Genomic DNA, 13,072 nt, shown 5'->3' with positions numbered 1-13,072 from the left:
TTGGTTTCTTGCTTCATTAGGTTTATTATGAGGAGCAGTGATGAGACCTTTATCAGTCTTCACTACAAAGCTTTCATCTCCAGCCTTCTCCATAGCTCTGTGGAGAGCAGAGTTGAGGGAAGGAAGAATGGAGTTTGGCAGATGGGGTCATGTATGTATACCAGGAAAGAAAACACACGTTCTTTATTCTATTGCTTCAAACAGTTCGTGATAATGGAAGATAACAAGCACAGCTAGCCAGGAAGGCAGGGAACATGTGGCAGGGCAAGTTCCTGCTATCCAGGGAGGCAGCCCAGGCTTCCTTGCTGCTCCTGGAGGAAGCAGAGTCCAAGCTGGCCTGGACGAGGCCACAGGCAGCACTGCTTCTGTGTGGGTATGGCCAGCTGGGAGGTGGCGCCACACACTGCTCCTCTGCTCCTCTGAACTCTGGTGAAGGCCTGTCCAGCCTTACAGGCCTGAGCAGAGTCTCCCACGTCTGTGAATGGGGCCAACGGCACTCACTGTCTTTTCAGGCCCCCACGGACGGCATGCCTGGGGGCGCCTAGTCTACTTACCATCAGCACGTTGATCTGTCACACAGCATGAAGCCATGGTTTCCAAAGGACCATGGCATGTCAAGGACAGGCCACTAAAACTGTTAGTGTTGGGCACCATCACCCACCCCAATACCATCGAAGACACTGGTGCAGTGAGACTTCGAGTCTATAAAAACCCCAGGGAGGACAGGAGACAGGGCCACTCTCCCTGTGTGTCCTCAGCCTGCAGTGCCTGAAACTCCAGCCTGTGCACCTGTGGCAGGATCCCCCACACTGCTCCACAGGTGTGGCCGTGAGCTATTTTTAAACCGGCGTGCTGCTGTTCTTGCCCCCCACGTCCTCTCTGCCGTGCCTGAACACCTCTCAGGAACACTTGGCAGCATGCCATTGTCAGTTCCAGGTCCGCTCATCCCCTCGTCTTGCCGGGACCCACCTTCCTGCGCTATCCCAGCACAACCCTCCAACCACACCACTGCCGAACAAAGCTGGGGAGCCAGGGCAGGCTGTAAGGCAAGTGAATGGAAACTGGCTGGAAAAAGAGGAAGGGCCCAGAGCACAACATCGCCACTCACAAAGACTAAGCCAGCTCGCCTGAGTGTCTGGTGAGCAAAAATGGAGCGGGGACCTCTGTGGGAACATGTGTCTACGGATCACGCATACCCCAGACAGGGCAGGCTCATCCGTAGGAGCTGCGGTCACACTTGGCCCGGCCTGAGGCGAGGGACGCAGGGCCCGGCCTAGGCAGAGAGTGGTGCTCTCCGAGGCATCTAGGCATGGAGTGTGTGGCCAAAGAGGGTCTATTTACAACATACCCGATAATCAACTAGCACTGTAATCCTAGGAACTGAGACTTCCCCTTGCTTCTCATCTTATCTTGCATAAATATTAGTTATTCCCAGAGTCAGGGAAGTGGGAGAGAAAGCCTGGGTAGGGCAGTGAGGGAAGTGATAAATGGTGAGAAAGAAAAGGAGACTGAAAACTAATAGGGCGGCTACTGAGGGGTGCAGGGCATGTCTACCACGGGGACGTAAAACGCTATGCAGAACGTGAGCCATCGGGTCCATGTGGCCAGAAGCTTAAGCACTGTTCACTCATGGAACTCTCCAGTGAGCCATGCTGTGGGGTCCTTGTGAAGTTGTATACTTATCTTAATAGAAAAGCCCTTGATGAACAACCCCATGGTTACAAACACTTGTGACAAGTTTCCTTGTTCAGGTGACTGGTATGCAAAGGCAAGATGGTGCACCTCCTCCTGACCAAGCAGGTACTGAATTCTCTGGAATTGCCCACAGTATAATGGTATAAGGTATAACTAATCTCTTTTCCCATTAAAAAGCTGGCAATGCCAGACCATGAGTCTAATTAATTCAGAGTTGTTCCAGGGCACAAGATAGCCAGTAGTGTCCAAATAGGGAGCCTTGTGGTGGTGGCAGCCAGGATTCCTAAGGCCAGGTGCTCCTTCACCTCTCTGGGAGAGCCAAGCTGTCCATCTGCTGGATCCCCAAGATGCTGGGCTCAAGTGTCAGCTGGGTTTACCTCTTTGGAACAGAAGTAGTGCACGACCACTCCATTGGGGTATCTTGCAAATGCACTGCAGGGAAGAAAATGGCTTGGGAGTGAGGACTGCCTCTAAGTGACCACTTCTCTGGCAGCGGCACCTCCTACAGAAGAGGCACATTGCTGGGGGCCATCCCAAGAAGCAGCCCACTCAAAGAACAGAAAGAACAGCCTGCCTTGAGGGGCTCTGGATTTCTGTAGCCATCATCTCTGTCAAATAACCAGAGGATGAGGTGCACACAGTTAAGAGTGCATGGGGTATTTTTTTACTATGCAAAACACACGGCATAATAAAGATGGGCAGTGCACTAGCCCAAAACTCAGCACTGGCTTCCTCAGAGCCGACAATGTCCATCAGAACAGGTTTCAGGCTAATTCTAAAAAGGACAGCGAGTTTGTCTTTCTAAAGAAAAATATTTTTCCAGCTACATAAGAAAAGGGACAAGTCCCTCTCCTCTGAAGAAAGGGGCTAACTGGAGGATGTGTCTCAACACAGTATGAGGCTGGCTCACCGTCCTACTCCAGTCACACTGCAGTAACTCGAAAGATCTTTTTCTTCCTTCACTAGATCTTCCTTAAAATATAACAACTTTCTGCTGACCTGTATCTCTCTGGCACCCACTATATCAGTTTCTAGCTTCGAGAGGGGAAGAGTTTTACGGACAAGAATCCAACAACTCCATACTATATATTGCGGGTCTTTAAATTCTCAAGGCCCACCCCGAACAGATAGAACAGGCTGCTCTTTGAAGGCTCAAGAACTAAAAGTTGTCAGGACAGCCAGCGGCCATGTTCTCCTCCTCTGGTAAAGGGCAGAAATCCATCCTGAGCGTTCTCCACCCCCGGGCACCTCCACAGAGCTCAGATGCTGCACAGGTGTGAAGGAGGCTCACCTGTTCCCAATCTTCTTCTTACACACCATGCACACCTTCTCCTCTGTGATGATGCACTTCACCTGCTGGTGTAAAATCCGCTCTTCCTGGACCTGGAAGAACAGGGGGATTGAGGAAGAAGTTCCACAGTGTGGCACCCAGAAACAGGAGGCAGAGGCCGGCACTGTTTCCTCTTTCAGCTGTCACAGATTCTTCTGCTTAGAACACTGGCAATTCAATGTCAAGCTGGCTACTGGATCAGCTTGAGCTGCACTGTACAGGCTCTGCCTTGGTCGGAAGGGAACATGTGGACACTGTCTGATACTGGAAGTTAAAAGCCCACCCGAGTTTGGAAGGCCCATACCTACCCTCAGGAACTCTGCATGGAGAAGGTTCTTGAGCACTTGATTGAACCGTTTCTTTTGTGCATTTTCTTCCAAGACCTTTTCCAGGAAGATGCGTATGTCATTGATCTGAGTGTTTGCTGGCAGAAGGTTGAGGGCCTAGGGACAGGAACAGAGATAGCGACTGGGTGAGGCGGAACAGGAGTGAGAATGCAGCCATGGAGCTCTTGGACCCTAGTCCCTTTCTGCATTTCCTCTTCTCACTCGATGCTCCCTGCAAACACCCTCCATCTCCCTGGGAACAACTCCTGACCTTGGTGGTGTCCAGTTTGCTGTGGTGCAGCTCCAGGACCTGCAGGGCAGCCTGGAGGTTGGCTTTTGGCTCCAGCAGTTCCAGTTTGATTGGCCCCAGGCAGTGAATGCTGGGGGGCGACAGGTACATCCGAAGCAGGGACAGATACACCTGTCTCAGAGAGAAAGGAGCCACGTCAGGCTGGCAGCAACCCGCCCAGAACCCCCAGCACGGAGCGTGCCTAAAGATGCGAGGGGCTCGCCTACAGTAACAGCTATCCCTGAGCATGTAAAACTCGTCATTTTCACCTTTTAAATTGGTAAGGTCAAACAGGCAACGGAAGATGTTAATTAAGGATTGCTTTTTCCCTGAGAGAAAAAAAAATGCCTTGTATTTGTTTACCATTATACCATTTACAAAATGCTACCACTGTAAAATAATTCAAAAAGATTCCTCATTTCCTTTGGCTTTAAAAGCTGATACCCTGTCCACACTTTTGCAGGTGGGGATAGCAAGTGAGACGCTGCATTTCCTACTGGTGCCAGTACCACAGGGTCTCGCAACCTCAGTGCACATTCGGGGCCAGATGATTCTTGGTTTGGCGGCTGTCCTGTGTGTTGTTTAGCAGCATCTCTGGCCTCTACCCCCTGGATTCTAGCAGCACCCCTGTCCTCAGTCACAACAATCAAAAATGTCTCCAGATATTGACAAGTCAACGTGTATTCGAGATGTAGTACATCAGAACCATGACAGGTTCCCGCTTGACAGGCGGACCGCATAATTTATGACACAAATCAAGACTCCTGAGAGTAAAGAGACAGGAGTGCTATTAATAATCACAGGGATGACAAAGATGTACACCGGAACTACCCCAAGCACACCAGGACGAATGGTCCCATGCTCTCCCTCAGTACACACATGCAAGATCAATCAGAGCCCTGACCCATGCCCCGTCTCATTCTGCCACTCATATTATTGCCACCTCTGGTCAAACCAATGGGGCGAGGTATGCACACGTGCTCCCTGGGTCAGGGCCACTACTCACATCTTTGTTGCCATCTTTGTTTTGGTCATAGTGTTTGTGGCAGTACCTGTAAGGGAGAGAGCGGTGAGAGGAGGTGGTGTGAGGGGGGCACATTTAAATGAGAGGCTGTGCGTGCAGCCTGTTGGAGCAGCCTAACCATAGCCAAAACTGGGGGCCGGGATGGAGGTGATTCTTGCTCCCGCAGCAGAGTATGGGGAGAGGGACTTCTTAGCTCTCATCTCTCTGCGGGGCCTGTAGACTGCTTAGGAGGTAGGATGGTGGGGCAAACTTACTCCTCAGCCATCCTTGTATCCTTCAAGATGTGGACATAAATGAAAAGAGCTTGTTCGTGTTTCCCCATGCGCCCCAACAGGAGAGCTCGTTCTTCTAAGAGGCCTAGGAGGAAAAGGAATATGAGGAACCACTGCCACCAATCAGGCAAGCACAAGGTGAGGACCAAGCTGTCCAGAGGAGTGGACACGCGGCAATATAAAAGGGAAGAAGATAGGATTCTTACTGCTTGGGTTTTTCTTCAAGGAGAAAATGACTGAAGTTCAAAAGAGGAGGAGGGAGCTATTTTGGGAAGTACGTTATCCCATCTCTTTTGAGATCACATATAAACTGGGTAAGAATATTCATTCAGCAGCCAAGTACTTAACAACCACCTACAACAAGCCAGGTGGTTCAGGTAAGATGAGCAAGTGCTTGCTCTCAGCTCTCATAAAGACAAATCATGCCAGATTACAAAAACTGCTGAGCAATGAACTTGGCCAAGAACATGTTCTGAAGCAAAAAACAGGTTGCAACCTGGCTATCAATTAGCATGTGGTTCACACCCAGGAAGGAGACTTTTCTCAGTCACCGTACAAAAGTGAGTCTTCAGAGGGGACAAACAGGAGCACTGGCCTGAAACGCCTGGTTTTTCCAGGCCCAACTTTTGTGGAGAGTTAGGGAACAATGAAAGGGGTGGACTAGTCTTTGCACGACCTTCAGCTGAAGTGGCTTCTGGCCGTAAGCCAGACACTCACCATCAAAGGGAAAATCACAGATGAGCCGGCCTGGATCATAGTAGCTGGAAATCTCCAAGAACATGAGGAGCTTTTGCCGGTATTCTCCCAGTTCGCCCTCTTCCTCTCCAGCTGGGACTGGGGTCTTGCCTTTAAGGGAAACCAAGCTCAACATGAACGTATGCTGCCAGATGGCAATGTGGGGTCAAGAAAAATGAAGGGAATGGGGTTCAAGGATGTCACCACATGACCAGAAAGGCCTCGAGGGTGGCTTCCATGCTCGTTTCTTTTAGTTCACAGTCTCTATGTGGCCCCAAAACATCAGCTTAAAGTTAAAAACAAATAAGCTGAGTAGAGAAATACTCTGTGGGCAAACCTGTTTATCAGTATAGCTGCCATCTGGCAGACAGATCTGTTCCTTCCACCCTCCCCCAGCGATGAATCTGAGACACTCAGACATGCCAGGACCCAGACAAGGGCTCCTGAGTCTCATGTGCCAGGCCCGTGTCACCCAGCTCCCCTGGCTCCTCTTCAGAACTTCTGCCCACCTGGGCAGAGAACAGGGTGGCCTGCATACCCCCACCACAGGTGGCACCTGGGTCTGGGTCCTCTAAGGCCTGGGGCCAACCGACTTCCTAAGAGAACTGGTACCTGCGGGGAAGGACAGGAGGTACTCCTTCATCAGACCTTGCACCTTTTCACAGTACAGCTGGATCAGGCAGTTGTGGAACCGAGTGCCTGTCTCCTCCCAAACGTGGATGATGTGTTCCTGAGGCAAGATGGACGTCTTTGTCACTGGTATTCTCCAGGCTGTGACCTGGTCTCCCAGCCTCTCGCACATTTTTAAGGCCCAAGAGGCCCCATCCAGATTATCCCCTAATCAGGCTGCAAAGACGACCGAGAGACAGCTCATCTAAAGCCACTGGGAAGCTTCACCAGAAGTTTCACAATGCGACCCAGTAACGTGAGGAGCCATCTTCTCAATTTCTAAACTCCTTTTTACAAATTTGGTCCCATAATCCTCTAAACTCTCACATCGACCCGTGTAATTATGGTTAAATATCTGCATCCTGGTACTGAAGCCTATTTGATTGTCCTGTGGTCACTTTTGAGTTTGGCTGTACAAATGTGGCTTTGGAATTTTTTTTTTTTTTTTTTGAGACGGAGTCTCGCTGTGTCTCCCAGGCTGGAGTGCAGTGGCGTGATCTCGGCTCACTGCAAGCTCCGCCTCCCGGGTTCACGCCATTCTCCCGCCTCAGCCTCCCAAGTAGCTGAGACTACAGGCGCCCGCCACCACGCCCGGCTAGTTTTTTGTATTTTTAGTAGAGACGGGGTTTCACCATGTTAGCCAGGATAGTCTCGATCTCCTGACCTCGTGATCCACCCGCCTCGGCCTCCCAAAGTGCTGGGATTACAGGCTTGAGCCACCACGCCCGGCCTGGAATTTTTTTTTCTAAAACATCATTCTTTCATCCCTCTGTACTTTACCTAGATTTGCTAGGTAGCATTTCCAGCTTGGTCTACCGGGATCTTTTTCTTCAGAGGAAGCTGAACTAACCCTCATCCTTCCAATCCGCAAGTGACATAAATCCCAAATCTGAACAGCTGGATAACAGAACCGTGCAGTCCTGGATCCTGGGTTTAAAGCTTTTTAGTGCAGACCAAAAAATACCTTACCAGATAAGGAACAGCCAGACCCTTAAAATTCTCTACTAAGAAGCCGAGGACTCGATCACGTGGCAGAGACTCCACTTCTGGGAGATCTTCAGTAAATATCTGTCAGAATGAACCCGAGTTCCAGCAGCAGAACCATCTGACTGCAGTTCCACCAAACACACATGCATGTGAGCGCAGCGATCAAACAGGCTTTAGGAGGGGAAGGGTACGAGAAGGCATCTGCAGGCAGTCAGCGTGTCAGACGAGGCACAGGCCTCCTCAAGCCTGTGCAAGGCTCTCTCTACCAACTTCAGCGCTGGCTCACGCTTCCCAGTCCACCCTTTCTAGCACCAATGAGGACGGATGCATGAATCCACCCTCCTCTCCATCCACTGCTGTCCCGAGTGCAGTCAGGACCAAGTGCGGTACCAGACAAATCCAAGGGACTCCCGTGGCTCACCTTCAGGCCATCTTCTGGGAAGTCTCTCAGCACCCACACGGAGTAGGAGAAAATCAAATGCAGGTTTTCTGTGCCTAGAGGGGAAAGCAGGACTTGTCAGCAGTTGAGGCCCATCTTGCCCGTGGCACTGGGAAGGCAGGTGGGCAGGTTGCCCCAGAATCCATTTTCCTGAAAAGATAGCTCAAGCATGAGCTACTCGGGGCTGTTAGTCCTACTGGGCTGGCTCCATACCGGGGGGCTGTCATAGGTCAACCACTGAGGGATTTTTATGCCATCTGGAGGAATGAAATTGAGTGAACACAAGCATGGAAGGGAGGGGAGCAACCAAGCAGAAACCGAAATGGAGAGAGACCAGGTCGTTTGAACAGGAGCGCTTTCCCCTCCCTTTCAAAAGGTGGACTTACCCAGACGCTGCAGATACTGCACTGTCCTCTCGTGGCCTTTCAGAGGGGAGTTGGCTTTCTTGGACTGGTCCACGAGCACCTGCAGAGCTGGCCACCAAGCCCAAGAACAAGGTCATGAGCCTTTTCCCCACGGGAGATTTGTCACATCCCAGTAGGTTTCCCCTGCCATGTACAAGAGCCCCTCCCAGATACAAGGAACCAGCCCCACACCTTTCTCGTGGAGCCCCTTCTTCTCATACAGGATGATAAGCTCACTGTACTTGTGAGCCTTCTTCAGCACGTGCTCGCTCTCCTCAATGTGGCAGTGATTGTTCTCCAGGCGTAGCAAGGGGGCCACCAGGGCCACATTCGTCTGCAGAAAGAGCAGGAGTTCAGTGGAAACTGCTTCCCTAGCCCAGGCGTGCTCTAGGCTGAAAGGCCAGGAATGTAGCACAAGCAAGAGGAAGCAGACAGCTTCCTGTCTTTCAGGACAGCAGGTAGAGGCTTTTAGAGCATTTATGGACCTTCGCACAATGTGTTTTAATGTTCTGTGGGGGAGAAGAGGGACAGAACTTCTTGAAGGAAATACTGTCCCAGCTGACTTTGTAGCATGAACTGTAGTCCGACCAGAGAAGATGAACCCACTGTACAATTGTGCATTGATATCTTGCCTTATCCTCTTAATTCCAAGAGACTCACAGGCATCAGGAAAGTCTATATGGTTTCCAGAATCAAAGACTTCACTCTTACTAGTGGCAGGTCCCCCAGGGTCTAGCATTCCCTTTTACTTTCTCAGACTGTCAGGGTAACTGGGAATTGCGGCACCCGAGCGCTCAGGTAACTCACATGGAGATAGCACTTGAGCAGGGTGGTGTCGATGATTTGTAGCAGCTTCTTCTTGGATTTGATGGTGGGAGTGCCTTCCATGAGTGGGGAGGTGCTTGACTGGTGATCAGAGTCGTTCAGCTTCTTTACCAATTGACTTCGTTTCTGCAAAGGTCAAAATGTGGGGTTAAGGCCAGGACTAAGTCTTCCTTTGTCACCTGAGCTACTGAGTAATTCTGAATACCTCCAAATCAGCTCATGCCCACTGGCCTGATCTCACATTAGCATTCGATTTTTAGTACTGCCAAACTGCCACGGAGGCAACAACAATTATTTATTGACTATTTACTACAGACCAGGCACCATGCCGAGCACTTTATATATACCGTCTTAATCCTAAAACAAATGCCGATAATATTATCCTTATTTTACAGGTGAGGAACTCAAGGCACAGATGTCAGCTGCTACATAAGGGGTAAGGCAGGATTCAAAGTGGGGTCTGACTCCAAAGCCCATGTTCTTTTATTTTTTTTTAAATCAACCTTATTGAGGTATAACTTACAATAAAATCTAATCTTTTAAAGTGTACCATCAGATACATTTTGACAGATGTATACATGCATGTAACCACCACCTCAGTGAAGGAAGATAACATTTCTATCACTCCAGAAAGTTCCTCATGCTGTTCCCAAACAATCCCATCCACTGATCCGCTTTCGATCCCTGGAGATGAGTTTCTGCCTATCCTAGAACTTCATCCAGTAGGTATTCTCTTGAGTCTGGCAGAGCCCACGGTCTTGCTCTGCCATCTCTCTGGCACAATATTAGTGTCAGTTACTTCATGCATTCCCAGTGTCAGTGGAGAAGGCCAGGGAAGGACATGTGCTCACCTTCCTACGGCTAAGACACTGGCAGTGGAGGGCCTTCCACAGTGCCACAGGCTTTGGGAGATACTATGCCCAGGAATCTTTTTTACTTAGCACAGTGTGTGCAGTGTGTAGGCAGTGGCAAGTTTGTGTGCTCCTTGCAGGCTGCCAGCCCCAGGAGGGTACCCTTGGAGCCCCGTGTCAAGGAAGGGCCAAGGCCACCCATGCCTGATCAGACCTGCGGGAACTCACTGACCCAGAGGCAGGGAGTGGAAAGCAGCATGACAATTTTTCCAGCAATACTTCTTCTTCTTCTTCTTTTTTTTTTTTTGAGACAGAGTCTCACTCTGTCGCTCAGGCTGGAGTGCAGTGGTGCAATCTCAGCTCACTGCCAGCTCTGCCTCCTGGGTTCACGCAATTCTCCTGCCTCAGCCTCCTGAGTAGCTGGGATTACAGGCATGGGCCACCACACCCAGCTAATTTTTGTATTTTTAGTAGAGAAGGGTTTCACCATGTTGGCCAGGCTGGTTTCAAACTCCTGACCTCAGGTGATCTTCCTGTCTCGGCCTTCCAAAGTGCTGGGATTACGGGCAGGAGCCACCGCCCCAGCCAACGGCAATACTTCTCAGTGCCCACCCTGGAGCGTTCTGGAGACCCCCTACAAAGGTCTGCAGAACACTTAAGAGGAAAAAATATCAATAAGGCCTCTGATTCTGAATGGGTACACAGGAAATAAACAGCAGCCTTCTGTGACAGAAATCTAGGATTAAGGGACTAATGGAGATGCTGGTTTTAGTGCTGACTTAAAAAATACATGTCTATAATAGTAAATCATAAAAAATTTTAAATCTAAATACCTCCCTTAAAAACATGTTATAGAAGGATATTTATTGACAAGGAAGTACTTTCTCAGTATATGGCTACATTTTTTAAAAGTAAGCTATAAAACAATCTATAATTTGATATCCATTTGCAGTAAATAAACCAAGAAGTAAATAAACAAAAGCTAATTCACAGACATAAATGTCTAGAAGGGCAACACTAAAATGTTAGTTTCTTATATTCTGGTGGTAGAGTTATAGGTAATTTGTGTTTCTGTTTTGTACTTTTTTTGTGTGTTTTCCAAGTGGTTCCACATACAGGAGGCATTTTCCCCAAAACTATGTATGTTACAAAAAGTTTGTTTAAAAAAAAACTTGTATGCTTCTATCAACTAAAATTTACCTTTTTTAGTTTCTATAACAGCTTAGTGTGAATTTACTAGGAATTGGGTGTGTTTATTATTATCAAGATTTGGCAGAAAACCCCACTTCAATGGTACTGTTAAGTTAGAAGTAGCAGCAGAAAGAAACTTTACCCCAGGCAGACTTCCTAGAGCATTAATTTACAGAATGCCTTAGCATTAGAGAAGGCCTTAAATTCCTTGCCATAGAGAAACAAGTACTGAAACTCCCAGGCAAACTCTTTCACGCACTCTGTATTACACCTACCTGTGTCAGGTAGTCAATCAGAGCTAAGTGAGCCTTCTCCAGTTCAGCCCCGGAGAGCACAGGCAGTGGGTTGGGATACTGCAACTGCTTCCTGTAGTCTGTGGGCAGCAGGTCCGGGTACAGGCCCATCACATGGGTGGGATCTATATGGAAGGTAAACATGATTCCTCTGGAAAGGAGCCCAACAATTTAGGGATAAAATAAAACAAGACTATTACTATAGCAAAATAAGTTCCAGACTGATTTTTTAAAAACAGACTCTCAGTTCATAAACATTCAATGAGCTGTAGACTTATGATTTGAGCATTCTTTATACATATGTTAAAATTCACTAAAACATCACAAAAATGGCATGACTATATTCAAATACACACACAGAATTAGAATTGAATATTTATCAAGCATCTGAAAGTAGAGAATAAAAAAGTTTTTAAGGAAAAATGCTGATGTTGAAGTAGAAGAGATCAAGAAACTTAACAATAAAAAATTTGTGTCAAAAAAAGAAACATTACTAAAAAAAAAAGCAAACAGGCTAGGGAATATATTTGTAATACACATGGCAAGAGACTAATTTGTTGATTACAAGACTGGGCAGCATAGTGAAACCCCATGTCTACAAAAAAATTTTAAATTTGCTGGGCATGGTGGCACGTGCCTGTATCCAGCTACTTGGGAGGCTGAGGTGGGAGGATCGCTTGAGCCCAGGAGGTCGAGGCTGCAGTGAGCTGTGGATCATGCCACTATACTCCAGCATGGGCAAGAGTGGAGACCCTGTCTCAAAAAAAATTTTAAAAAGAGGGTAATATGTTGATTAGATAAACAAATTCACATAAATTGGTAATAAAATGTAAGACTTCATTTGATAAATGACCAAAAGACAAGACCAACTGATAAGAGAGTATAAATAAGTGGGAAAATGTTCTGCTACTTTAAGAATCAAAATGGCACACATTAACAATATTAAAGAGGTGACATTTTCCTTCTGCCTTAGAATTTATGTTCTCACAGATACGCACAGATTTTTTTTTTTAAGACAGGGTTTTGCTCTGTCTCCCAGGCTGGAGTACAGTGGCACAATCTTGGCTTCTTGTAGTCTTGACCTCTTGGCTCAAGTGATCCTCCTGCCTCACCCTCCCAAGTAGCTGAGACTACAGGCATTACTACCCTGCCAACTAATTACTTTTAAATTTTTTGTAAAGATGATGTCCACGATGTTGCCTACGCTGGTCTTGAACTCCTGGGCTCAAGCAATCCTCTCTCTTTGGTCTCCCAAAAAGCTGGGATTACAGGCATGAGCCACTGTACCTGGCCACTCCCAGATTGTAACAGGAAAATGCTGTAAGTAGCCAACATATCCCCTCACTGCCACTGGGGGCTGGTTAACTGGTTATATAACTTACTATAATTTACATTTATTATAATTTATAATACTGTGGAATGCTATTGTTTATTGGTCAACTGGCACTTCCCATCCATTTCTACTCCTTTCTACTCCTTTCTAGTCCACAGGAGCTATAAAACTGAAAACGACTTTTCTCAAACTCCCTAGCAGTCAGGGTTCTAAGTGAAAATCTGGTTCCACCAGACACAGGCTATGAGATGTGGAAATGAAAGTGAGACGAAGCCTCCTTCTTCCAGCTCATGCGTGTGTGCCGCCAGACACCGCACTGCCAGTGTCTGGTTACAGCTCTGCCACTCCGTAGAGGCACCTGCCTGGATACAGCAGCCCACACCCAGTCGCCAGCTCTGTGGGAACGGAG

At 48.1% G+C, this 13,072-nt stretch overlaps 1 protein-coding gene across 5 annotated transcripts in view; it reads right to left on the bottom strand.

Moving 5' to 3' along the window:
• VPS39 (VPS39 subunit of HOPS complex) overlaps positions 1–13,072 on the bottom strand; it is a 46,982-nt gene continuing 33,910 nt past the window's right edge. For 4 of the 5 annotated variants that reach the window (XM_003900825.4, XM_003900824.4, XM_021940478.2 and 1 more), the window contains 14 exons: positions 11,313–11,455; positions 8,978–9,121; positions 8,363–8,504; positions 8,153–8,239; positions 7,749–7,822; positions 7,310–7,408; positions 6,284–6,401; positions 5,654–5,782; positions 4,919–5,021; positions 4,647–4,692; positions 3,623–3,772; positions 3,334–3,468; positions 2,987–3,078; positions 1–2,127 (listed from right to left, as the gene is read on the bottom strand). In XM_003900825.4, coding sequence (XP_003900874.1) covers positions 2,052–2,127; positions 2,987–3,078; positions 3,334–3,468; positions 3,623–3,772; positions 4,647–4,692; positions 4,919–5,021; positions 5,654–5,782; positions 6,284–6,401; positions 7,310–7,408; positions 7,749–7,822; positions 8,153–8,239; positions 8,363–8,504; positions 8,978–9,121; positions 11,313–11,455 — 1,538 coding nt within the window. In that variant the 3' untranslated portion in view covers positions 1–2,051. The remainder of the gene's footprint in view (positions 2,128–2,986; positions 3,079–3,333; positions 3,469–3,622; positions 3,773–4,646; positions 4,693–4,918; positions 5,022–5,653; positions 5,783–6,283; positions 6,402–7,309; positions 7,409–7,748; positions 7,823–8,152; positions 8,240–8,362; positions 8,505–8,977; positions 9,122–11,312; positions 11,456–13,072) is intronic. The other variant, XM_031668795.1, reaches the window with a different exon arrangement.

The sequence above is a fragment of the Papio anubis genome, chromosome 7, assembly GCF_008728515.1.
Source record: "Papio anubis isolate 15944 chromosome 7, Panubis1.0, whole genome shotgun sequence".
In the NCBI taxonomy this organism is placed as follows: domain Eukaryota; kingdom Metazoa; phylum Chordata; class Mammalia; order Primates; family Cercopithecidae; genus Papio; species Papio anubis.
The sequence above is the reverse complement of the archived record's forward strand: the minus strand, read 5'-3'. Positions and strand labels throughout refer to the sequence as shown.